Source organism: Lolium perenne, chromosome 2 (assembly GCF_019359855.2).
Source record: "Lolium perenne isolate Kyuss_39 chromosome 2, Kyuss_2.0, whole genome shotgun sequence".
NCBI classification, from domain to species: domain Eukaryota; kingdom Viridiplantae; phylum Streptophyta; class Magnoliopsida; order Poales; family Poaceae; genus Lolium; species Lolium perenne.
Window position 1 is genome coordinate 15,637,980 of NC_067245.2, and position 21,513 is coordinate 15,659,492.

The window sequence follows — 21,513 nt, forward strand, 5'->3', positions numbered from 1 at the left end:
TACCGGTTTTACTGTAATGTTCATTGCATTCTTGTACCGTGGATTATCCCTGCTAGCACACGAATTCCTTCGATGCCTTCTTCTTTCATACGGGATTCAACTTTGGCAGTTCACCCCGAATTCTATCCTTCACCTTGCAATCTTCATCACCACATGTGAAGCTTTCCTTGGTATTGATCCTCATTGGGGCTTATGGAAAATTATTTTCTTCGTCAAATGTTACAGTAGCAGCAACATACCCTTCATTACTGGCGGAGTTGGTTTTGTTGTCCGAAAAGAAGTGAACTACTTCAACTTCCCAATGAGATAATCTGTGTAGGGATGGAGGTTGAAGTGGTTTTATCTCAGAGATCCATCGACAGTTGGTCGCAACACATATGCCTACCGAAGTTTTTCTGTTCTTGAAGCTACGCCGAAGAAATCCTGGAAGAATATACTGACAGCCGAAGAAAAGATAGCAGCTGACAAGTTGTATGAAAGAATATTGGAGATAAAAGAGTCCTATGGTCAAGCAATGATCGGTACTGAGGTTGTCCCTATGTTCTTAAAGCGTCGCATCCAATCAGTTATGTCTAGAGCTCATCTGACGTGGCTGTATTTGAGTCATAAAGACGAGACTCGAGTCAATGTTGCATAATAGACAGAAAAAAAACTGTTGGACGAAGTCAGACACTTGACTTATTTTATCCAAGAAGACTCTATTCCCATGTTGGCTCTTCATGATCCATATGATCTTACTCACCAACCATCCGAGGTAATCTCTTAACTTCTTTACGCTTATGCCAATACTCGTATTCGATAAATTTTGCTTCAGCTTCTCAAACCTTTCTTTACTTTGACAGGTCCCTCCAACTGTTGAGTACTTACCAACTGTATGAGAGGTTGAGGAGGATCATAAAGATGGTGATTCAACTGCCAATGTGGAATCTCATGTTGAAGTAACCGAGGATAGTGAAGCTTCTAACGAGGAGGACAATAACCTTTTCAACCCTGAAGCTCTTTCTACCGAACATAAAATCCTTGGCAATGAATTAACCTATATAGCGGAGTCGAGTCAACATGACAATGATGCTGATCACGTTCATTTTGTTAATGGAGCTCCGAAGACGTCTAGCGCCCAGCCGTCAAAGTGGCCATCCAGCGGCTTTGCTGATGAGGATGATTTGCTTTTCCACTTGTAAGTATTTTTTGTTTCTTTTGAAGTTGATTCGTATTCCCCTTGACGTAGTTATCCGCTTTGTTTGCAGTGATCAGGGTTTTACAGATCCCCCTTCGAAGAAGGCGAATACCAGCTCCAGCAGGCCAACTCCTGCCATATCCGAAGCTCCAGATTTATCAAAAGAAGCAACAAATCCTTCTCTCCCGAAGGGAAAAGAGAATCCTTCGACAGCTGCCACTCCCCTCTCGACTCGCGGAGAGCATGTGAGTACCTCAACTACTTTCACTTTCATTCTTGATGATGATTCTCTCTCTTCTTGCCCCCGAGTCTATATTCAGCTGCTTGCGGTCGAGTGTAGACTCAAAGGGAATTTTAATGTAATCATAACACATTTGACTTGTGCTATTTCATAGAGCATCCAAGCCGCCACAACGATAATAAAGGAATTTACCTCCCAATTCACCCTGCTTCAAGCCAAAAATGTTCGGCTCCAAGAAGATGCCCAATCAAAATCTTCCCAGCTTGATCAGACATTTAAGATTGCGGCCACTGCCCGGCAGGAGGTAGATTCGCTGAAGGAGCTTGGTCACCTGAAGAAGAAGCTTCAGGAGGAGGAGAAGGAGAAGGTGGAGGCCTAGGTCTAGAAGAAAGAGGAGGATCTTGAGACTATTGCAGATGATACTGTTTGCTTTTTCGACTTGAGCATTGGTTTGCGCGTGCGCCACCGATGCAAAGTGTAATTTGATGCCTACATCCGCACAATATGCTTTGAATTCCTTGGAGGTAAAATTGGTGCCGTTGTCCGTGACAATGTTGTGAGGGACACCAAATCGAAAAACTATGCCCTCGATGAAGGTTACCACCGATGCTGCATCTGCCGAAGTTACTTGCACTGCCTCAATCCATTTGCTGAACTTGTCGACAGCCACGAGCATATATACGTATCCTCCTGGCCAAGCCTTATGCAATTTCCCCACCATGTCGAGATCCCATTGTGCGAAAGGCCACGACAAAGGTATTGGCATCAGCTCTGCTGCCGGAGAATGAGGTTTTGCCGCAAATCTTTGGCACGCATCACAAGTGCGAACTATATCTTTTGCATCTTCTACTGTAGTTAGCCAGTAAAATTCTGCCCTGAAAACCTTGGCTGCTATTGCTCGGCTGCTTGCGTGGTGCCCGCATATTCCCTCGTGTACATCCTTCAGTATGACTCTTCCTTCTTCGGGTGTAACGCATCTCTGCAATACTCCCGATATATTTCGCTTGTACAACTCTTCCTTGACCACGGTAAAAGCTTTAGATCGTCGAATAACTCGTCTTGCTTCCACCGGATCTTCGGGTATGTCTTTCCTTAGGATATATGCTACGTAAACTTGCATCCAAGGAACTTGCACCATCATAACCTTGTGTGATTCTTTTTCATCCTCCGATGTGTTTGCTTCTGAAACTGCTGGAGCCCCCGAGTCCTTCTCAGGCTTCTCTTTCTTCATTGGCTGTTTCGGTGCTTCTTTCGCCTTAGTTGATCTTTCACTTATCTCCTCCCATAATACGCTAGGTGGTATTGCTAAACACTATGACCCGATATTTGCCAAAACATTGGCTTCAGCATTGCTGAGTCTGCTGATATGGTTCACTTCACATCCATCAAAGAGTTTCTCAAGTTTATTGTATACCTCCTTGTATGCTATCATGCTGTCATTGACTGCATCGCATTGGTTCATCACCTATTGAGCCACCAATTGGGAGTCGCCAAAGATTTTCAGTCGAGTTGCTCCACACGCCTTCGCCATCTTCATCCCATGTATAAGCGCCTCATATTCCGCCTCATTATTGGATGCGTTAGGGAACGTCACCGAAGTACATATTTCATCTTGTCTCCTTGGGGTGATACTAATATCACGCCTGCTCCAGCTCCTTCTACTCTCTTGGACCCGTCGAAGTTCATGGTCCAAGTACTCGACAAATCTGGGGGTCTCGTGTTTTGCAACTCCATCCATTCTGCGACGAAGTCTGTCAGAATTTGTGACTTTATTATTTTTCGTTTTTCGTATGTGATGTCCCGAGGGGAAAGCTCTATTCCCCAAAGGGACACACGACATGTAGCTTCTGGATTATTCACGATGTTTGATAAAGGCGCCTCATTGACCACTATTATCGGATGTGCCGAAAAATAGTGTCGTAACTTTCTTGCAGTTGTGAACACTCCATATGCCAACTTCTGACAATGCGGGTACCGCTGTTTCGAATGCGATAAAACTTCACTGATGAAATACACCGGCCTCTGGACTCCATGGATTTTCCCTTCTTCTTCTCTTTCTACCACAAGAACCGTGCTGACCACCTGAGGTGTAGCCGCGATGTACAGCAGGAGAGGTTCCTTTTCCTTGGGCGTCACCACTATTGGGGGTGTCGAGATTGTGCGCTTGAGGTGCTCGAAAGCCCTATCTGCTTCTTCGTTCCTCTCAAACTTTTCTCCTTGTTTGATGAGCGCATAAAAGGGTAGCGCTTTTTCTCCTAGCCTGGCGACAAATGTGCTCAGAGCTGCAACACGTCCTGTTAGCTGTTGTATTTCCTTAAGCTTCGTCGGCTTTCTCAATGTCACAATTGCTTGTATTTTTTCAGGGATCACCTCAATTCCTCTGGCTGACACCAAGTATCCAAGGAGCTCTCAGGAACGCAAAAGGAACACTTCGTCGGGTTTAGCTTGAGGCAAAATTTGTCTAGGTTGTCAAAGGTTTCCTTGAGATCATCGATCAAAGATAACCCCTGCTTTGTTGTAATTACGACGTCGTCGATATATACTTGAACGTTCCTTCCAATCTGTGTGGTAAGACACTTTTGCATCATCCTTTGATAAGTAGCTCCCGCGTTTTTCAACCCGAAAGGCATCGTTTTGTAGCAGAACACACCATAAGGTGTTATAAAAGCTATTTTGACCTCATCCTATTCTTTTAGGCGGATCTGGTTGTAACCAGAATACACGTCCAGGAAGGAAAGACGTTCGCATCCCGCGGTGAAGTCGATAATTTGATTGATCCTCAGGAGGGGAAAGTGATCTTTTGGACAATGTTTATTGAGACACGTGAAGTCGACGCACATGCGAAGGACCTCAGTGTTTTTATTCGAGACCAGAACTGGGTTAGCGACCCATGTGGCCTCCGTGTGGAGCTCTCTGATGAAATTGGCTTCTCGAATTCGATTAATTTCTGAAAGCATAGCTTTGCGGTTTGGTTCCGAAAAACGCCACAAAGGTTGTCGAATTGGTCTAGCCATTGGATCCGAATTAAGAGGGTGCTCGGCAAGTTCCCTGGGTACTCCTGGCATGTCAGCTGGACACCATGCAAAGATTTCCCAGCGCTCACGGAGGAACTCGACGAGCGCGTTTTCCTATGCGCTATCCATGTTTGTTGCGATAGCTGTCGTCTTCTTCGGATCTATCGGGTGAACCTATACTTCCTTTGAGTTTTTGGTGGTGTTGAAGGTTTGCTCCTTCAATGGCCTCCCTCCGTCAGGTAGTGATGACGCGTAAAGCACACGTCCGTTGGAAACCCCAAGAGTAAGGTGTGATGCGTAAAGCAGCAAGTTTTCCCTCAGTAAGAAACCAAGGTTATCGAACCAGTAGGAGATGAAGGCCACGTGAAGGTTGTTGGTGAAGGAGTGTAGTGCGGCGCAACACCAGGTATTCCGGCGCCAACGTGGAACCTGCACAACACAATCAAAATACTTTGCCCCAACTTAACAGTGAGGTTGTCAATCTCACTGGCTTGCTGTAAACAAAGGATTAAACGTATGGTGTGGAGAATGATGTTTGTTTGCAGAGAACAGCAGAGAACAATGATTGCAGTAGATTGTATTCAGATGTAAAAGAATGGACCGGGGTCCACAGTTCACTAGTGGTGTCTCTCCAATAAGATAAATAGCATGTTGGGTGAACAAATTATAGTTGGGCAATTGACAAATAGAGAGGGCATAACAATGCACATACATATCATGATGACTAATATGAGATTTACTTAGGGCATTACGACAAATAACATAGACCGCTATCCAGCATGCATCTATGCCTAAAAAGTCCACCTTCGGGTTAGCATCCGCACCCTTCCCATTAAGTTGCAAACAACAGACAATTGCATTAAGTATGGTGCGTAATGTAATCAACACAAATATCCTTAGACAAAGCATTGATGTTTTATCCCTAGTGGCAACAGCACATCCATAACCTTAGAACTTTCTGTCACTGTCCCAGATTCAATGGAGGCATGAACTCACTATCGAGCATAAATACTCCCTCTTGGAGTCACAAGTATCAACTTGGCCAGAGCCTCTACTACCAACGGAGAGCATGCAAGATCATAAACAACACATATATGATAGATCAATAATCAACTTGATATAGTATTCCATATTCATCGGATCCCAACAAACACAACATGTAGCATTACAAATAGACGATCTTGATCATGATAGGCAGCTCACAAGATCTAAACATGATAGCACAAGAGGAGAAGACAACCATCTAGCTACTGCTATGGACCCATAGTCCAAGGATGAACTACTCACACATCAGTCCGGAGGCGATCATGGTGATGTAGAGTCCTCCGGGTGATGATTCCCCTCTCCAGCAGGGTGCCGGAGGCGATCTCCTGAATCCCCCGAGATGGGATTGGCGGCGGCTTCACAGTAACTTTTCTCGTATCGTGGCTCTCGGTAATAGGGTTTTCCCGACTGAGAGTTTAAGTAGGCGGAAGGGCAGAGTCAGGGGGCGCACGAGGGGCCCACACCATAGAGCGGCGCGGGCCCCTTCCTGGCCGCGCCGCCTTGTGGTGTCGCCACCTCGTGGCCCCACTTCGTATCTCCTTCGGTCTTCTGGAAAGCTCCGTGGAAAATATGACCCTGGGCTTTTGTTTCATCAAATTCCGAGAATATTTCCTGTGTAGGATTTCTGAAACAAAAAACAACAGAAAACAGGAACTGACGCTTCGGCATCTTGTTAATAGGTTAGTGCCGGAAAATGCATAATAATGACATAAAGTGTATATAAAACATGTGAGTATTGTCATAAAACTAGCATGGAACATAAGAAATTATAGATACGTTTGAGACGTATCAAGCATCCCCAAGCTTAGTTCCTACTCTCACTCGAGTAGGTAAACGATAACAAGGATAATTTCTGAAGTGACATGCTATCATAATCTTGATCAATACTATTGTAAAGCATATGAGATGAATGAAGTGATTCGAAGCAATTGTAAAGATAATGACTAAACAACTGAATCATATAATAAAGACTTTTCATGAATAGTACTTTCAAGACAAGCATCAATAAGACTTGCATAGGAGTTAACTCATAAAGCAATAAATTCTTAATAGGAGGTTTTGAAGCAATACAAAGGAAGATATAAGTTTCAGCAGTTGCTTTCAACTTCAACATGTATATCTTATGGATAATTGTCAACACAAAGTAATATGATGAATGCAAATAAGCAAGTATGTAGGAATCAATGCACTCAGTTGACACAAGTGTTTGCTTCTAAGATAGAAAGAAGTAGGTAAACTGACTCAACATAAAGTAAAAGAAAGGCCCTTCGCAGAGGGAAGTAGGGATTACTATTTTTGTGCTAGAGCTTTTATTTTGAAAACATAGAAACAATTTTGTCAACGGTAGTAATAATTCCTATGTGTTATGCATAAGACATCCTATAAGTTGCAAGCCTCATGCATCGAATACCAATAGTGCTCGCACCTTGTCCTAATTAGCTTGGATTTCCATGGATTATCATTGCATTACATATGTTTCAACCAAGTGTCACAAAGGGGTACCTCTATGCTGCCTGTACAAAGGTCCAAGGAGATAGATCGTATTTGATTTCTCGTTTTTGATAGATCTCAACTCGAGGACATCCATACCGGGACAACATAGAAAACAGATAATGGACTCCTCTTTAATGCATAAGCATTCAACAACAGATAATATTCTCATAAGAGATTGAGGATTAATGTCCAAACTGAAACTTCCACCATGATACGTGGCTTTAGTTAGCGGCCCAATGTTCTTCTCTAACAATATGCATACTCAAATCATTTGATCATGATAAATCACCCTTACTTCAGACAAGACGAACATGCATAGCAACTCACATGATATTCAACAAAAGTGTAATAGTTGATGGCGTCCCCAGAAACATGGTTACCGCTCAACAAGCAACTTATAAGAAATAAGATACATAAGCTACATATTTCTTTACCACAATAGTTTTTAAGGCTATTTTCTCATGAGCTATATATTGCAAAGACAAGGAATGAAATTTTAAAGGTAGCACGCAAACAATTTACTTTGGAATGGCAGAGAAATACCACATAGTAGGTAGGTATGGTGGACACAAATGGCATAGGTTTTGGCTCAAGGTTTTGGATGCACGAGAAGCATTCCCTCTCAGTACAAGGCTTTGGCTAGCAAAGTTGTTTGAAGCAAACACAAGTATGAACCGGTACAACAAAACTTACATAAGAACATATTGCAAGCATTATAAGACTCTACACTATCTTCCTTGTTGTTCAAACACTTCACCAGAAAATATCTAGACTTTGGAGAGACCAATCATGCAAACCAAATTTTAACAAGCTTTATGGTAGTTCTTCATTAATAGGTGCAAAGTACATGATGCAAGAGCTTAAACATGATCTGTTTGAGCAAAATAATTGCCAAGTATCAGATTATTCAAGATCATATACCAATTACCACATGAAGCATTTTCTGTTTCCAACCAAATAACATTGAACGAAGCAGTTTCAACCTTCGCCATGAACATTAAAAGTAAAGCTAAGAACACCAGTGTTCATATGAACGAGCGGAGCGTGTCTCTCTCCCGAACAAAGAATGATAGGATCCGATTTTATTCAAACAAAAACAAAAATAAAAACATACAGACGCTCCAAGTAAAGCACATAAGATGTGACGGAATAAAAATATAGTTTCACTAGAGGTGACCTGATAAGTTGTCGATGAAGAAGGGGATGCCTTGGGCATCCCCAAGCTTAGATGCTTTAGTCTTCTTGAAATATGCAGGGATGAACCACGGGGGCATCCCCAAGCTTAGACTTTTCACTCTTCTTGATCATATTGTATCATCCTCCTCTCTTGACCCTTGAAAACTTCCTCCACACCAAACTCAAAACAAACTCATTCGAGGGTTAGTATAATCAAAAATTCACATATTCAGAGGTGACACAATCATTCTTAACACTTCTGGACATTGCTCAAAGCTACTGAAAGTTAATGGAACAAAGAAATCCATTCAACATAACAAAAGAGGCAATGCGAAATAAAAGGCAGAATCTGTCAAAACAGAACAGTCCGTCCGTAAAGAAGAATTTTTTCGAGGCACTTAACTTGCTCAGATGAAAAAGGTCAAATTGAATAAAAGTTGCGTACATATCTGAGGACTACTCATGATTTTTCGCAGATTTTTCTGAGTTACCTACAGAGAGATCTACTCAAATTCGTGACAACAAGAAATCTGTTTATGCGCAGAAATCCAAATCTAGTATCAACCTTACTATCAAAGACTTTACTTGGCATAACAATGCAATAAAATAAAGATAAAAAGAGGTTGCTACAGTAGTAACAACTTCCAAGACACAAAAAAATAGTAGCAAAATAAAAACATGGGTTATCTCCCAAGAAGTGCTTTCTTTGTAGCCATTAAGATGGGCTCAGTAATTTTAATGATGCTCTCGCAAGTAACAAGAGTTGGAACAAAAGAGAGCATCAAAAGTAAATAAGAAACGCTTTTAAGTCTAACCCACTTCCTATGAAAAGGAATCTTGTAAATAAACAAGTCATGTAAGCATAATGCAATAAGCATGGGAAAACAAGACAAGCGCAACTTCAAGATTTTCAGCAAAAAGAGAGGTGTTTTAGTAACATGAAAATCCCTACAACCATATTGTCCTCTCTCATAAAGATTTTCAGTAGCATGATGAACAAACTCAACAATATAACTATCACATGAAACATTCTTATCATGAGCTACATGCATAAAATTATTACTCTCCACATAAGCGTAGTCATTACTATTAATTGTAGTGGGAGCAAATTAAATAAAATAGCTATCATTATTATTCTCATCACCATAATCATCATATATAAGAGGTAAATATCATCAAAGTAAATTTTCTTCTCCATGCTTGGGGGACTAGAAATATCATGCTCACCAAAACCAGCTTCCCCAAGCTTAGAATTTTCCATAGCATTAGCAACAATGGTGTTCAAAGCATTCATACTAATAACATTGCCATTAGCACGCATATAAAGTTCCATAGGTTTTTAAATTTTCTCTTCAAACACCTCATGTCCTAACTCAAGATAAATACTATAAAGATCTCTAATATTTTTGTTGTTTTCCATTAAGCCTAACTAGTGAAATAAAAACATGCATGAAATTAAGTAAAGTGAAACAAGTAACTAATTTTTTGTGTGTTTCTAATATAAAGAAAGCAAACAAGACAGAAAATAAAGTAAAGCAAGTAACTAATTTTTTTGTATTTTTTATATAAAGAAAGCAAATAAAACAGAAAATAAAATAAAGTAAAGCAAGATAATAACAAAGTAAAGAGATTGGATGTGAGAGACTCCCCTTGCAGCGTGTCTTGATCTCCCCGGCAACGGCGACAGAAAAAGAGCTTGATGACGCGTAAAGCACACGTCCGTTGGAAACCCCAAGAGGAAGGTGTGATGCGTAAAGCAGCAAGTTTTCCCTCAGTAAGAAACCAAGGTTGTCGAACCAGTAGGAGATGAAGGCCACGTGAAGGTTGTTGGTGAAGGAGTGTAGTGCGACGCAACACCAGGGATTCCGGCGCCAACGTGGAACCTGCACAACACAATCAAAATACTTTGCCCCAATTTAACAGTGAGGTTGTCAATCTCACCGGCTTGCTGTAAACAAAGGATTAAACGTATGGTGTGGAGAATGATGTTTGTTTGCAGAGAACAGTATGGAATAATGATTGCAGTAGATTGTATTCAGATGTAAAAGAATGGATCGGGGTCCACAGTTCACTAGTGGTGTCTCTCCAATAAGATAAATAGCATGTTGGGTGAACAAATTACAGTTGGGCAATTGACAAATAGAGAGGGAATAACAATGCACATACATATCATGATGACTAATATGAGATTTACTTAAGGTATTACGACAAATAACATACACCGCTATCCAACATGCATCTATGCCTAAAAATTCCACCTTCGGGTTAGCATCCGCACCCCTTCCATTATTAAGTTGCAAACAACAAACAATTGCATTAAGTAAGGTGCGTAATGTAATCAACACAAATATCCTTAGACAAAGCATTGATGTTTTATCCCTAGTGGCAACAGCACATCCATAACCTTAGAACTTTCTGTCACTGTCCCAGATTCAATGGAGGCATGAACCCACTATCGAGCATAAATACTCCCTCTTGGAGCCACAAGTATCAACTTGGCCAGAGCCTCTACTACCAACGGAGAGCATGCAAGATCATAAACAACACATATATGATAGATCAATAATCAACTTGACATAGTATTCCATATTCATCGGATCCCAACAAACACAACATGTAGCATTACAAATAGACGATCTTGATCATGATAGGCAGCTCACAAGATCTAAACATGATAACACAACAGGAGAAGACAACCATCTAGCTACTTCTATGGACCCATAGTCTAAGGATGAACTACTCACACATCAGTCCGGAGGCGATCATGGTGATGTAGAGTCCTCCGGGTGATGATTCCCCTCTCCAGCAGGGTGCCGGAGGCGATCTCCTGAATCCCCCGAGATGGGATTGGCGGCGGCGGCGTTACAGTAACTTTTCTCGTATCGTGGCTCTCGGTAATAGGGTTTTCGCGACGGAGAGTTTAAGTAGGCGAAAGGGCAGAGTCGGGGGGCGCACGAGGGGCCCACACCATAGGGCGGCGCTGGCCCCTTCCTAGTCGCGCCGCCTTGTGGTGTCGCCACCTCGTGGCCCCACTTCGTATCTCCTTCGGTCTTCTGGAAAGATCCGTGGAAAATATGACCCTGGGCTTTTGTTTCGTTCAATTCTGATAATATTTCCTTTGTAGGATTCCTAAAACCAAAAACAGCAGAAAACAGGAACTGAAGCTTCGGCATCTTGTTAATAGGTTAGTGCTGGAAAATGCATAATAATGACATAAAGTGTATATAAAACATGTGAGTATTGTCATAAAACTAGCATGGAACATAAGAAATTATAGATACGTTTGAGACGTATCAGGCAGCACATCATAATCAGTTGTTAACCTTGACGCCATGTATTCTGCCTGCATCCCGAAAGTTTCTGACAGCCGATGAAAATCTTTGTCGCACTTATCTGCCAGGGCAAAACTACCCTTTATTGTGATTGGGCCCTTGAGTCCAGGGAGCCTCCACAACAAGTATGTGTAATGTGGTACCGCCATAAATCTGGCATAAGCGGGTCGTCCTAGCAGGGCATGATACTGCGACGGAAAATTCACAACTTCGAACTCCAGCTTCTCTCTTCTGTAATTCTCTCGGGTTACAAACTAATTGTTGAGATTAATCTTTTCCAGTGGATAACTTGGCTTCTCAGGGGTGATACCGTGGAAACGCGTGTCAGTTGGTGTTAAATTCACTAAGGATATATTCATCTTCCTCAATGTATCTGCATACATAAGGTTTAAACTGTTGCCTCCATCTATGAACACACGTGAAACGTTGAATCCTGCAATCACCGCTGGTAGGATCAAAGCTGATTGAACTGGTTGTGGAACTTGCTGCGGGTGGTCCGCTATGGTGAAACCGATATCCTGCCCCAACGAATTTAGGTACTCAATCGTTGGTGGAGGCATCTTCTGTGCCATGCAAAGTTGCCGCGAAATCACTTTTTGAGTCCTATTCGAAGGTGTGCCCTTCTGAATCATCGAAACTGCTCCGTTGGTGTCGATATAAGGACCGTTGGTTGGAGCTACCATCAATTGTAACTGATGTCGATTTTCGTTTGTAATTGCGGGTGGAGGTGGAAGATGAATCTCACTCCTTGGCCCCTTGGGGTTCCTATTTGCTGCCTGTGCATTGGCATGCCTTGCGTACCTATGCAATGCTATGAAAGTTCGGCAGTCCTTCTGCAGGTGAACTGACTGTCTTTTTCCATTATTATCGAGGAAGAGATGCATTTAGCATGGTCCGTTCAGAAGATCTTCGGGTGATACATATGGTCTTTGGAACCTTGGTCCACTATTTTGCCTGCTGGGATGGGGAGCATCCCTATAATCGCTGCGCTGCTCATTACTCCTCTGATAACCATCTCGATTATTTCCTCCACTATTTATTTGGAAACCAGCCGATATTTCGCCAGGACCATCGTAATCTGAGAACTGTCGAGAAAAGCACCGTCTATTTTGATTGTTTCGGTTACGGTCGTCCTCAGGCGACCTATGCCGTTTGTTTTGAACAACATCTTCTCCATCTGCCCAGCGATTCGCTATTTCCATGAGCGTTGCTATCATTTTCAGATTAGTCCTTCCCAAATCCTCGATTAGGTCCTTTCTTCGGATTCCAGCAACAAACGCATCTATGGCTCTTTCGTCAGATATGTTCTCTGCCGAATTTTTGATAATGTTCCACCTTTGGATGTATGTCCTCATTGTCTCATCATACTTCTGCCTGTAGGCCCTCAGCTGCTCTATTGACGCGGGTTTCTTGCATGTGGATAGGAAGTTCTTCACGAACATATCCTCGAAACTGTCCCAGCTGTCGATCGATCCAGGTGGTAGCTTTTTTATCCATGACCTCGCTGCTCCACTTAGGTGGACCTGTATGCTCTGCATGGCAGTTGCTTTGGTTCCACCCATCAATTTTACTGTCTCCAGATAGTTGACTAACCAGTCATCAGGAGCTTGCAAACCATCGAACTTCTTGTAGTTGTCGGGCAATTTAAACCCAGACGGGACACGAGTTTTACAAACTCGTCGAATGAAGCAAGGAAGCCCGCACATATCCTTCTCATCTACTTCTGGTGAATGCCGACGTTCTCTCCTTTCTTGCCATGCTCTATCGACACCCGCCTGTGTCGCAGTATCTCTCGCACCACCCGTTCTTGGATGATCTTGCACTGCCACAGCATGTCGTGGACTATTTTGCCTTGGAGCACCTTCGGGAGGTGCACTTGTACTTGCAAACGCTGTTCCCATGGCTCCAACTGCTGCCATAGCCATGTTGTACAATACTTCTCTTGGATCTCCGGGAGGTAGCCTGGATGCCAGTATAAAGGCCAGAGTCGTCATGTATCCAGCTTTCGGTGTTTTGGGGATAATATTTCCTCTTGTGTCTATCGACATAAAAGACATATCGAGGTTTTGGATCAGATGTTCCCTCTAGCCCTCAGGTATATGCTGCAGCCGAGATCTTCCTCTATTACGAGCTTCTCTGTGGTTATTTCCCGAAGTTCCTGATTGTCAACTATGCTCAGCTCTTCGCCTACTTGACGTGGAAGCTGCAACTTTTCTCTGCTCGAGTATCACCCTTTGTTTTTCCAACACTCGGCTAGCACACGCGAGTCTATATTGGTATGCTTGAAACTCTTCCTCCGTAGCCGTGGTGGTCATCGGATCTGTACCGTTCAAGGCTCTTGATGCTCTGTCCCAAGCTTCTTGAGAAAGTTGCACCCTCTGGCGCGGTGTAGGCCCGACATACTTGCTGCCTAAACCTCGCGTAAGATCAGCGGGATCGATGTATGGATTTCCCAAATCATCGAAAGCCTCTGATATTTCATCCTCTTGACGACTTTGCTCACCAATCACGCAGACTTGATGGTATGTTTCCATATGTTCATCTTCGGGGTCAGTGACACCATCGTAACGATCGACGAAGACCTCCCGAATAGAGGTAAATTTGTTGATGAAGTTGAAGATGTCAACGCTTTCCGAGTCGCTGTCCAGAACAGAATCCATGAACGACCCGAAAGACATCCCTCCGAACAGATTGGTGAGATCTCCATCGGCGGCGGGCTTGATGCTGCTTGTCGACGAAGTTTCGTCGTCGCTCGACTTGGTTGACGATGATGATCCCGAGAAATCAGGACCAACCGCTAACGGTCCCGAACTGATCGTTGCCGCTAAACGATGTGAACCTTCTCCCCCAACGCAAAAGTAGAAGCTCCCAAACTTCATCTCCATTGGCTCTTCCAAGTAGGTATATGCATCCAAACGGGCGGGAGGGTGAGGAACAAAATCAATGAGACCAGTTTTTATTTGTTTACCTCCATCCATCGCATTGCTTGCCACCGAAAATATCGACGATGTTGAACGTGCCATCAAGATCAGCTCCTTGTCGCCTCTAATTCCCACAGACGGTGCCAATAGACAAGGTATTAACTTGTCAATGCCTACGAGTTGTAGACTAGGGTTTCGTTGAAAGTAGAGGGCAAGTAGATCTCGAGGGTTTCAGCCGGAAAAGTACTCGACTATTGAAAATCTAGGGTTGTGTTGACAATGAATTGATCCTTTCTTTCTCCCTGACTCCCCCTTATATATGAGGTGGAGCCGCGGTTTTTGTGATGTACAAGTTACAAACAACGAGAGACTCTTTGAGTTCGTCCCGTATTGGTTACAAGTCGTTATTCCTAATACAACTCTATCTTCCATATCGACACCCTACTTGGGCTTCCGGGCTTCGTATTCTTCGGATCATGGGCCTTCAGTAAACCCCGGTACCATCTTTAGCTGGCCCATTGGGGATGCCTATGCCAACCACGGACATGTCTGTTTACATGTATATTTTTAACGGCATCATGTTGTGCAGGAACGTTGGGACAAGCTGCCTGATGTCATCAATGACATGGAGAAGAAAATGAACGTATATATCATGAATGCGGGCGGGAAGTAAATCTCGAGCTCGTATAGTATCACCATGATCTCATCCTGTAGCACCTTGAGTTGCCTCACGACTTCCTGGTGATAACATCGAAAAAGTGCAAAGGCCAAACAGCGTATCACAGACGTGCTCATCCATTATCAGTTGGATCTCAGCAGGAACTATTTGCGTCATGAGCACGTGACTATCATGAGACTTCATCCCAGTGAACCTCTTCTTCGCTACATCTAATTATCTGCTTATATTTCCCGGGTAACCGCTTATATTTCCCGGGTAACCGTGAGAAACTTTGATTCCTAGGAGGCAACTGCAAAACTGCTCGAGCTCCACTGGACTCGTTGTGAAGCAGGCAGCGAGAAGCACAACCTCGTTCTTCTTATCCCTTTTGCGGAGACGTTGAGTCCCTTCCGTCTGATCATCATCATCGTCATCACTATCGGGGGCTTTAAGATCTTTCCTGATGCTAAGACATTTCAGGTCGTATCTTGCTTTCATCCCATCTTTCAACTTCTCCCAATTGCAAAGAGTGCCAACCAGAGTCTAACGTTCTTCGTAATGTGCATGACATCGAGGCTATGGGGCATGTGGAGGACCTTCCAGTACTCCAAGTCGTGGAAAATAGACCTCGCTTTCCATACACCGAGCAGCGGCTCTGGCTTCGATCGCTTCTTTTCCGACGCTGGGCACTCCTTCCAATCTTTCAGAAGCTTGTCGATTTCTACGCCGCTCCTCGGGCGCGGGGCTCCATCGGGTTTATCTTTACCATTGAACAAATCACCGCATTTTTTCCATGGGTGATCCAAGCGAAGCCACCTTGGAGCACCTAGGTACACAGTTTTTAAAAACCCGAGATCCCTTGGTAGCTGGAGATGCGGGGTCTCATCCATGCACTTCACACGGCCGTAGAATCCGTGGCTGACCTGGGCAAATACGTATGAGTAATTAGGATAGTCCGTGACCGTCATGAGCAACGTGGCTCTCATATCGAAATAATCTCTAGTGTAGGCGTCCCATGTACGAGGTGATGTCTTCCACAACGTGTCTTTAATCCTCTTTCGTCAGCACGAGATACAAATGCATGTCAACACCTGGTTGTATTTGACCCCTGAATGAGAATACTCAGGTGTATGTACCTTTGCTTGGTGCACAACCACGAGGGTAGGTTGTAAGGCCATACAAACACAGGCCAGGTGTTATGCGTGCTACTCGAGTTGCCGAACGGATTGAGTCCATCGGTTCTCATACCCAGCATAACATTCATTGTGTCGCCCCCGAACCTCGGGAAGGCGAAGTCCAATGCTTCCACTGACCAGCGTCTGAACGGTGTGTCATGATATAGCCCTTCTCCGGATCTTCTCCGGACTCCTTCTTTTCCGCGTGCCATTGCATGAGCTTTGCTTCCTTAGGATCCACGAAATACCGTTGCAGACGGCGAGTGATAGGAAAGTACCATACCACTTTTCGAGGTACCTTCTTGTTCCCACTCTTGTATCGTCGGTGGCCGTACTCCGGACATGTGGTTCTGTATTAGTAACTCGCCCCGATAAATTGCGCAATCATTGATGCAGGCGTAGTATTTTTCGTGCGGTAGGTCAAGATGGCACACGAATTTCTTGGCTTCCTCGATACTACTTGGCAATGTGTTCCCCTCGGGAAGACGATCGTGCTAGAACTTTAAGTTCTTGTTGAAGCTCCCGTCAGTCCATTTTTTTTGCGTCTTTATCAGCAAAGCATCAAGCGTTACTTCCAAAAGTGTATCCTGGGGCCGGCACCCAGGAAACAACGGAGTCATCCCGTCTTTCACCATTTGTGCCAGCTTGGCTTTCTCTCTGGCTGCAGCCCTGTCGTTGCACATCTCCTCGAGGAGCAGATCCTGAACATGAGTCCTGCAAGGCCGAAATTAGCGGAGTCTCCGTGTTCGCTCCTTCGTCATAATGATCTTCTCCGTCGGCATCTCATTCTTCATGATGATCTTCTCCGCTGATATCTCCTTTTTGATGATGATCTTCTCCGCCGATATGTCCTTCGTCATCTCGCTCGCCTTAGTCTTCATGCGCACCATTTGCTGTCGACGCCTGGTTGTCAGCATGAAACCACGCCTAAGCAGGTGCTCCTCCAATTGTTCGAAATCAGGGTTGATCAAGCGCACGAGTTTGTATGATCGACATATACTTTTATCTTACGCATGTTGCACCGAATCATGTCAGCATTTGCATCTTTCTTGTATTTAGCGATTCGAGCGAAACTCATCGTGAGAACCATGCTTGCCTGCCCATGGTATACTTAGAGCATGCGCACACACACATGCATGGTCACCGGAAAAATTCGACATAACCTCTCCTAAAAGTAGACATGCACCACGCCGACACAAAGCAACAACCTTACATGCAAATATTCATGCAGCATACAAGCTTCATGTATAAAGATCGTCTTGCCATCCCGCACACACCTCCCACGCGCGATAAACGCTTCAGCAAAAAGCATCCATACACACTGACGGATACACAAGATATGCATATGCATATCTCCTCCAACTACTCACCTAGTATATTTGATACCGAGACGAGACCACGATCGATGAGAGTGGTGTTAGAAAAAAAAAGATATGTAGGAGAAGAGAGAATATGGAGAGGCTTCCTCTCACCAACAACTATATATCAACAAAGGTAGGTTCAACAACTACCAAAAATGGAGAAAAATATGGGCAAAATAGGATGGGAGGGAAGGGGAGACGAGCTGGGTGGAGGGGGAAGAAGAATGAAATGGGTGGTGCTGCGCCACTAAATATAGTATATTTCTATGTCGTATCCTACAACGTGCACCACGGAAAGGTGGAGTTCTGTGACCATCTCGACCCATGGTGCTTCGGTGCGCCACAAAAATTCTCTGTTTTAGTGGCACATGCACACAGGTGCACCACATAGAAAATTATTTAGTGACTTATGGAAACTTGATACGCCACAAAAAGGCATACCACCTATTGTCAGTTAGCATCATTGTCATCAGGTTTTTACCCATGTAGTCGATATTGAGTATCTGACCCCTAGTGGATACTTGCTATCTAGTATCTGTCACCGGTTTTCCTCATGATGCGAGGAGAACCTCTTTTAGGCTCTCTATTCTCCGCGTGCGTGGTTTCTGACTTTGTATTTCCGTTAGAGCATGTCTAACAGGCCCTTTAAAACCTGCCCACCCGTAAAAATCCGGTGGGATACGGGATGAGCGCGGTTTAGGCCGTCTAGCAGGCCCCGTATTCGGGCCGGCCTATTTCGGCGGAATACGGGGGCTAGCAAAACCACAGCGCCGCCCCTTACATATACCGGGTGAAGGTGCGAGTGGGGGTTGAACCCCTCACTCACAACCCTAGCTCCGTCGTGCGCCACCGCCTCCCCGCTAAGCTCCGGCGAGCAATTCCGAGCCGCTCGCCGCCGCATTTCCACCGCCGCTCGACATGTCTTCACGCCGCTACAGTTCCGCGTCGCCCGGGAGCGGATCGAAGCGATCCCGCTCGCCGGGCAGGCTCGAGGAGGCGTGGCGGCGGCAGTGCAAGCTGTCCGCCGACGGGAGCCGGCGCGCGGCGTGCAGGTATGGCGGCGCCCTGTACGTGCCGCCGTCGTTCCGCGAGTTCACGCCGGGCGGGCGCTGTTACAAGGCGGATCCACCGCTTAAGCCGATGAGCGGCCCCGCCTTTGAGAAATGGCGCGCCGAATGGGAGAGGACCCGCCGGGCGAAGGCGGCGTGGGAGGCGAGCTCCAGCGGCGGATTCACGCCGCCAACCAACGAGGAGGCGGAGGAGGGGGAAAACCCCCTCTTCTTGCAGGCGCTGGCCGCGTCCCTCAAGGACGTTGCCGACAAGAAGCGGGTGGAGGAAGAAGAGAAGGCGGCGGCCATCGCCGTCGTGAAGGAGATGGAGGCGCGGGAGGCGAAGGCGAACGCGGACATCATCTTCCTCGACGACTAGATAGGTTCCGAGAAGTCGCGATCCATTAGGATCGCGCAATTCTGCATGTATGATCCGTATGTATGATCAACTATGAACTATGAACAAATTACCCGGGGTTTTAAAATTTTCTAATATACGAGATCTGCTAGACGGAATGATCTAGCTATGAGCAATTTTTTGATACAGGGTGGAAAACTCGCGTTTTACGGGGCAGAAAAGTAGGGGGTCTATTAGATATGATCTTATGTTGCAGTAACGAGAAGGGGTAGCCCGTTTGAAGAAACAAATGATCCGTCTCATTTTCTTTATCCACAACTTGTCCAAGATGTTATGATTATTCTTTGATTAATAAAAGTTTCATTTCGAATTAAAAAAAAAAGTTTTGCCCAATGGTCATCAGATTTGTATTTCCGCAAAAAAGAAAATGTAAAAAAATAGCCTGACGCGGACTGCTGACCGACTCAAAAACCTCAGGAGACATCTACTACGAGTACAACTCTTGATCGGTTCGTCCTTTTCACAGCGGCGGCGCCCTAAACACGAACGCATCTCTCCCGTCGTCCATGGCGACGCACCGGCACCGAGACCGCCTGAGCGCTCTCCCGGCCGAGGCGCTCGCGCGCATCCTCTCCCACCTCCCGTCCGACGAGGCCGCGCGCGCCTCCACGCTCTCCCGCCCGTGGCGCCGCGTCTCCTACTCCGTCCCCGTCGTCCACCTCGTCGACGGCAAGATACTCAGCCAGAGCCGCCGGGGCAGCGGCAGGTATTTCTTGCCCGTCTGCTTCGACCAGCAGGTCACGAGCGCGGTCCTCTCCAAGGACCCGGGGACGCCGATCCGCGCCTTCCGGCTCCAGGCGCTCGACGCCCCGGCCGACATGCTCGACCAGTGGATCCTCATCGCCGCCACCTCCGGCGCCGAGGACATCGACGTCGAGCTGCGGTACCGAAGCTCCTCCCGCCGCACCATCTGCCCCTTCGGCAGGTCCGCCAGGGCCTCGGCCGACTTCGGCAACGACGTCAGGGGCCTCTACACCAAGACGCCACGCCAGCTCTTCCGGTGTGACACGTTGCGCCGCCTCTGCCTCACCAACTGGACGCTCGACCTGCCGGCCGGGGGCATCCTCGTCGCCCCGCCGCTGCACACGCTCCGCCTCAAGCGCATCATGGCGCCAGGCGCAGTGATCCAGCGGCTGGTCGACAGCTGCGAAAATCTCGCCGACCTGACGCTCGAGGAGTGCCCCAGCGTCACGGAGATCGCCGTGACCAGCGCCCACCTGCGGAGCTTCGCCATCGTCTGCTGCCACAACGCCAAGCTCATCGTGCTACGCACCCAGCACCTGCGGTCTCTTCACTACAAGGGTTGCCGCCCACACGACCTGCAGTTCATCGACATCCCAAACTACGACGAGGTCGCGGCATTGACCATCGATATCTGCGACGACCTCACAGGCGAAGGGTCACATGAGGTTGCTCCGGTCATGGAGCTCATCAGCCGGTGCAAGAAGCTGAGCTATCTTCACCTTGCCCTACGCCCATCGATGACTTGCTACAACAGCGAGTTCACAGCCGTCACAGCAGGCCTACCCAGACTCCGGCAGCTGGTCCTCAAGGGCTTCATGGCCACGGAGCATGCCATCTGGTCTGTCACCCGTTTAATTGCCAACACCCAGCAGCTAGAAGTGTTGACGCTGTTTCCTCTCGACCCCAAGCGCCCCAAGACGAGGATTGACTACTACACAGATGACGATTCAGATTCAGATACCGACACAGAGAGCTGCTTCATTCAGAACGGCGATGACCACAACTACTATGTCAATGGCGGTGGTCACGGCTATGGGAATGGCGACGGCCACAACTACGGCAATGGCGATGGTCACGACTATGGGAATGCCAAGACCCACAAGTACCGCAATAGCAATGGTGGTCATGATTATGACAATGGCAATGGCCACAACCAATATAATAGCAATGCCCACAACCATTATAATAGGAGTGGCCACAACCATTATAGTGGCAATGGCCACAACCATAATAGGAATGGCCACAACCATTATAGTGGCAATGGCCACGACTACGATGATGATGACGATTACTTCGATGATGACGGTGACTATGATGACGAGGACTATGATGATGGCCACAACTATGACGATGGCGACAACAACGGCAATGGTGACAGCTATGGTGTTGGCGATGACTGTGAGATGTATGGGAACATGTGGAAGATGGGCATCCCTTGCTCCAGTCATAGCCTGACAAGAATCACCATTGCAAAATACAGAGGGACTGGCCTAGATAGGATACTTGCAAATTTTCTGCTGTCGAAAGGCAGAGCTTTGGAGGAATTCGTGGTGACATTATCAGCTCAACTCTATCCACACAAAGAAGAGATTGCAATGAAGTTTAGATCCTGGCTATGTAATCCTAATGCCACTATAACTTGCAGATAGATGGCAACAAGCTAGAAATAAATACATATATATGTATCTTTTTTTGAAACGAGGCAAAAA

At 45.8% G+C, this 21,513-nt stretch overlaps 1 protein-coding gene across 1 annotated transcript; it reads left to right on the forward strand.

Annotated features, from left to right (window-relative positions):
* The first annotated feature begins 19,566 nt into the window (after nucleotides 1-19,566).
* LOC139835400 (F-box/LRR-repeat protein At2g42720-like) lies at nucleotides 19,567-21,502 on the forward strand. Its single transcript, XM_071825247.1, has one exon. It carries the CDS (start codon nucleotides 19,567-19,569, stop codon nucleotides 21,451-21,453), a length of 1,887 nt encoding a protein of 628 aa, XP_071681348.1. The 3' UTR covers nucleotides 21,454-21,502.
* The last annotated feature ends 11 nt before the right edge of the window (nucleotides 21,503-21,513 follow it).

What these genes read in the sequence shown, in the direction of transcription:
- LOC139835400 (XM_071825247.1), top strand. Translation starts at nt 19,567, where the DNA reads ATGGCGACGCACCGGCACCGAGACCGCCTGAGCGCTCTCCCGGCCGAG.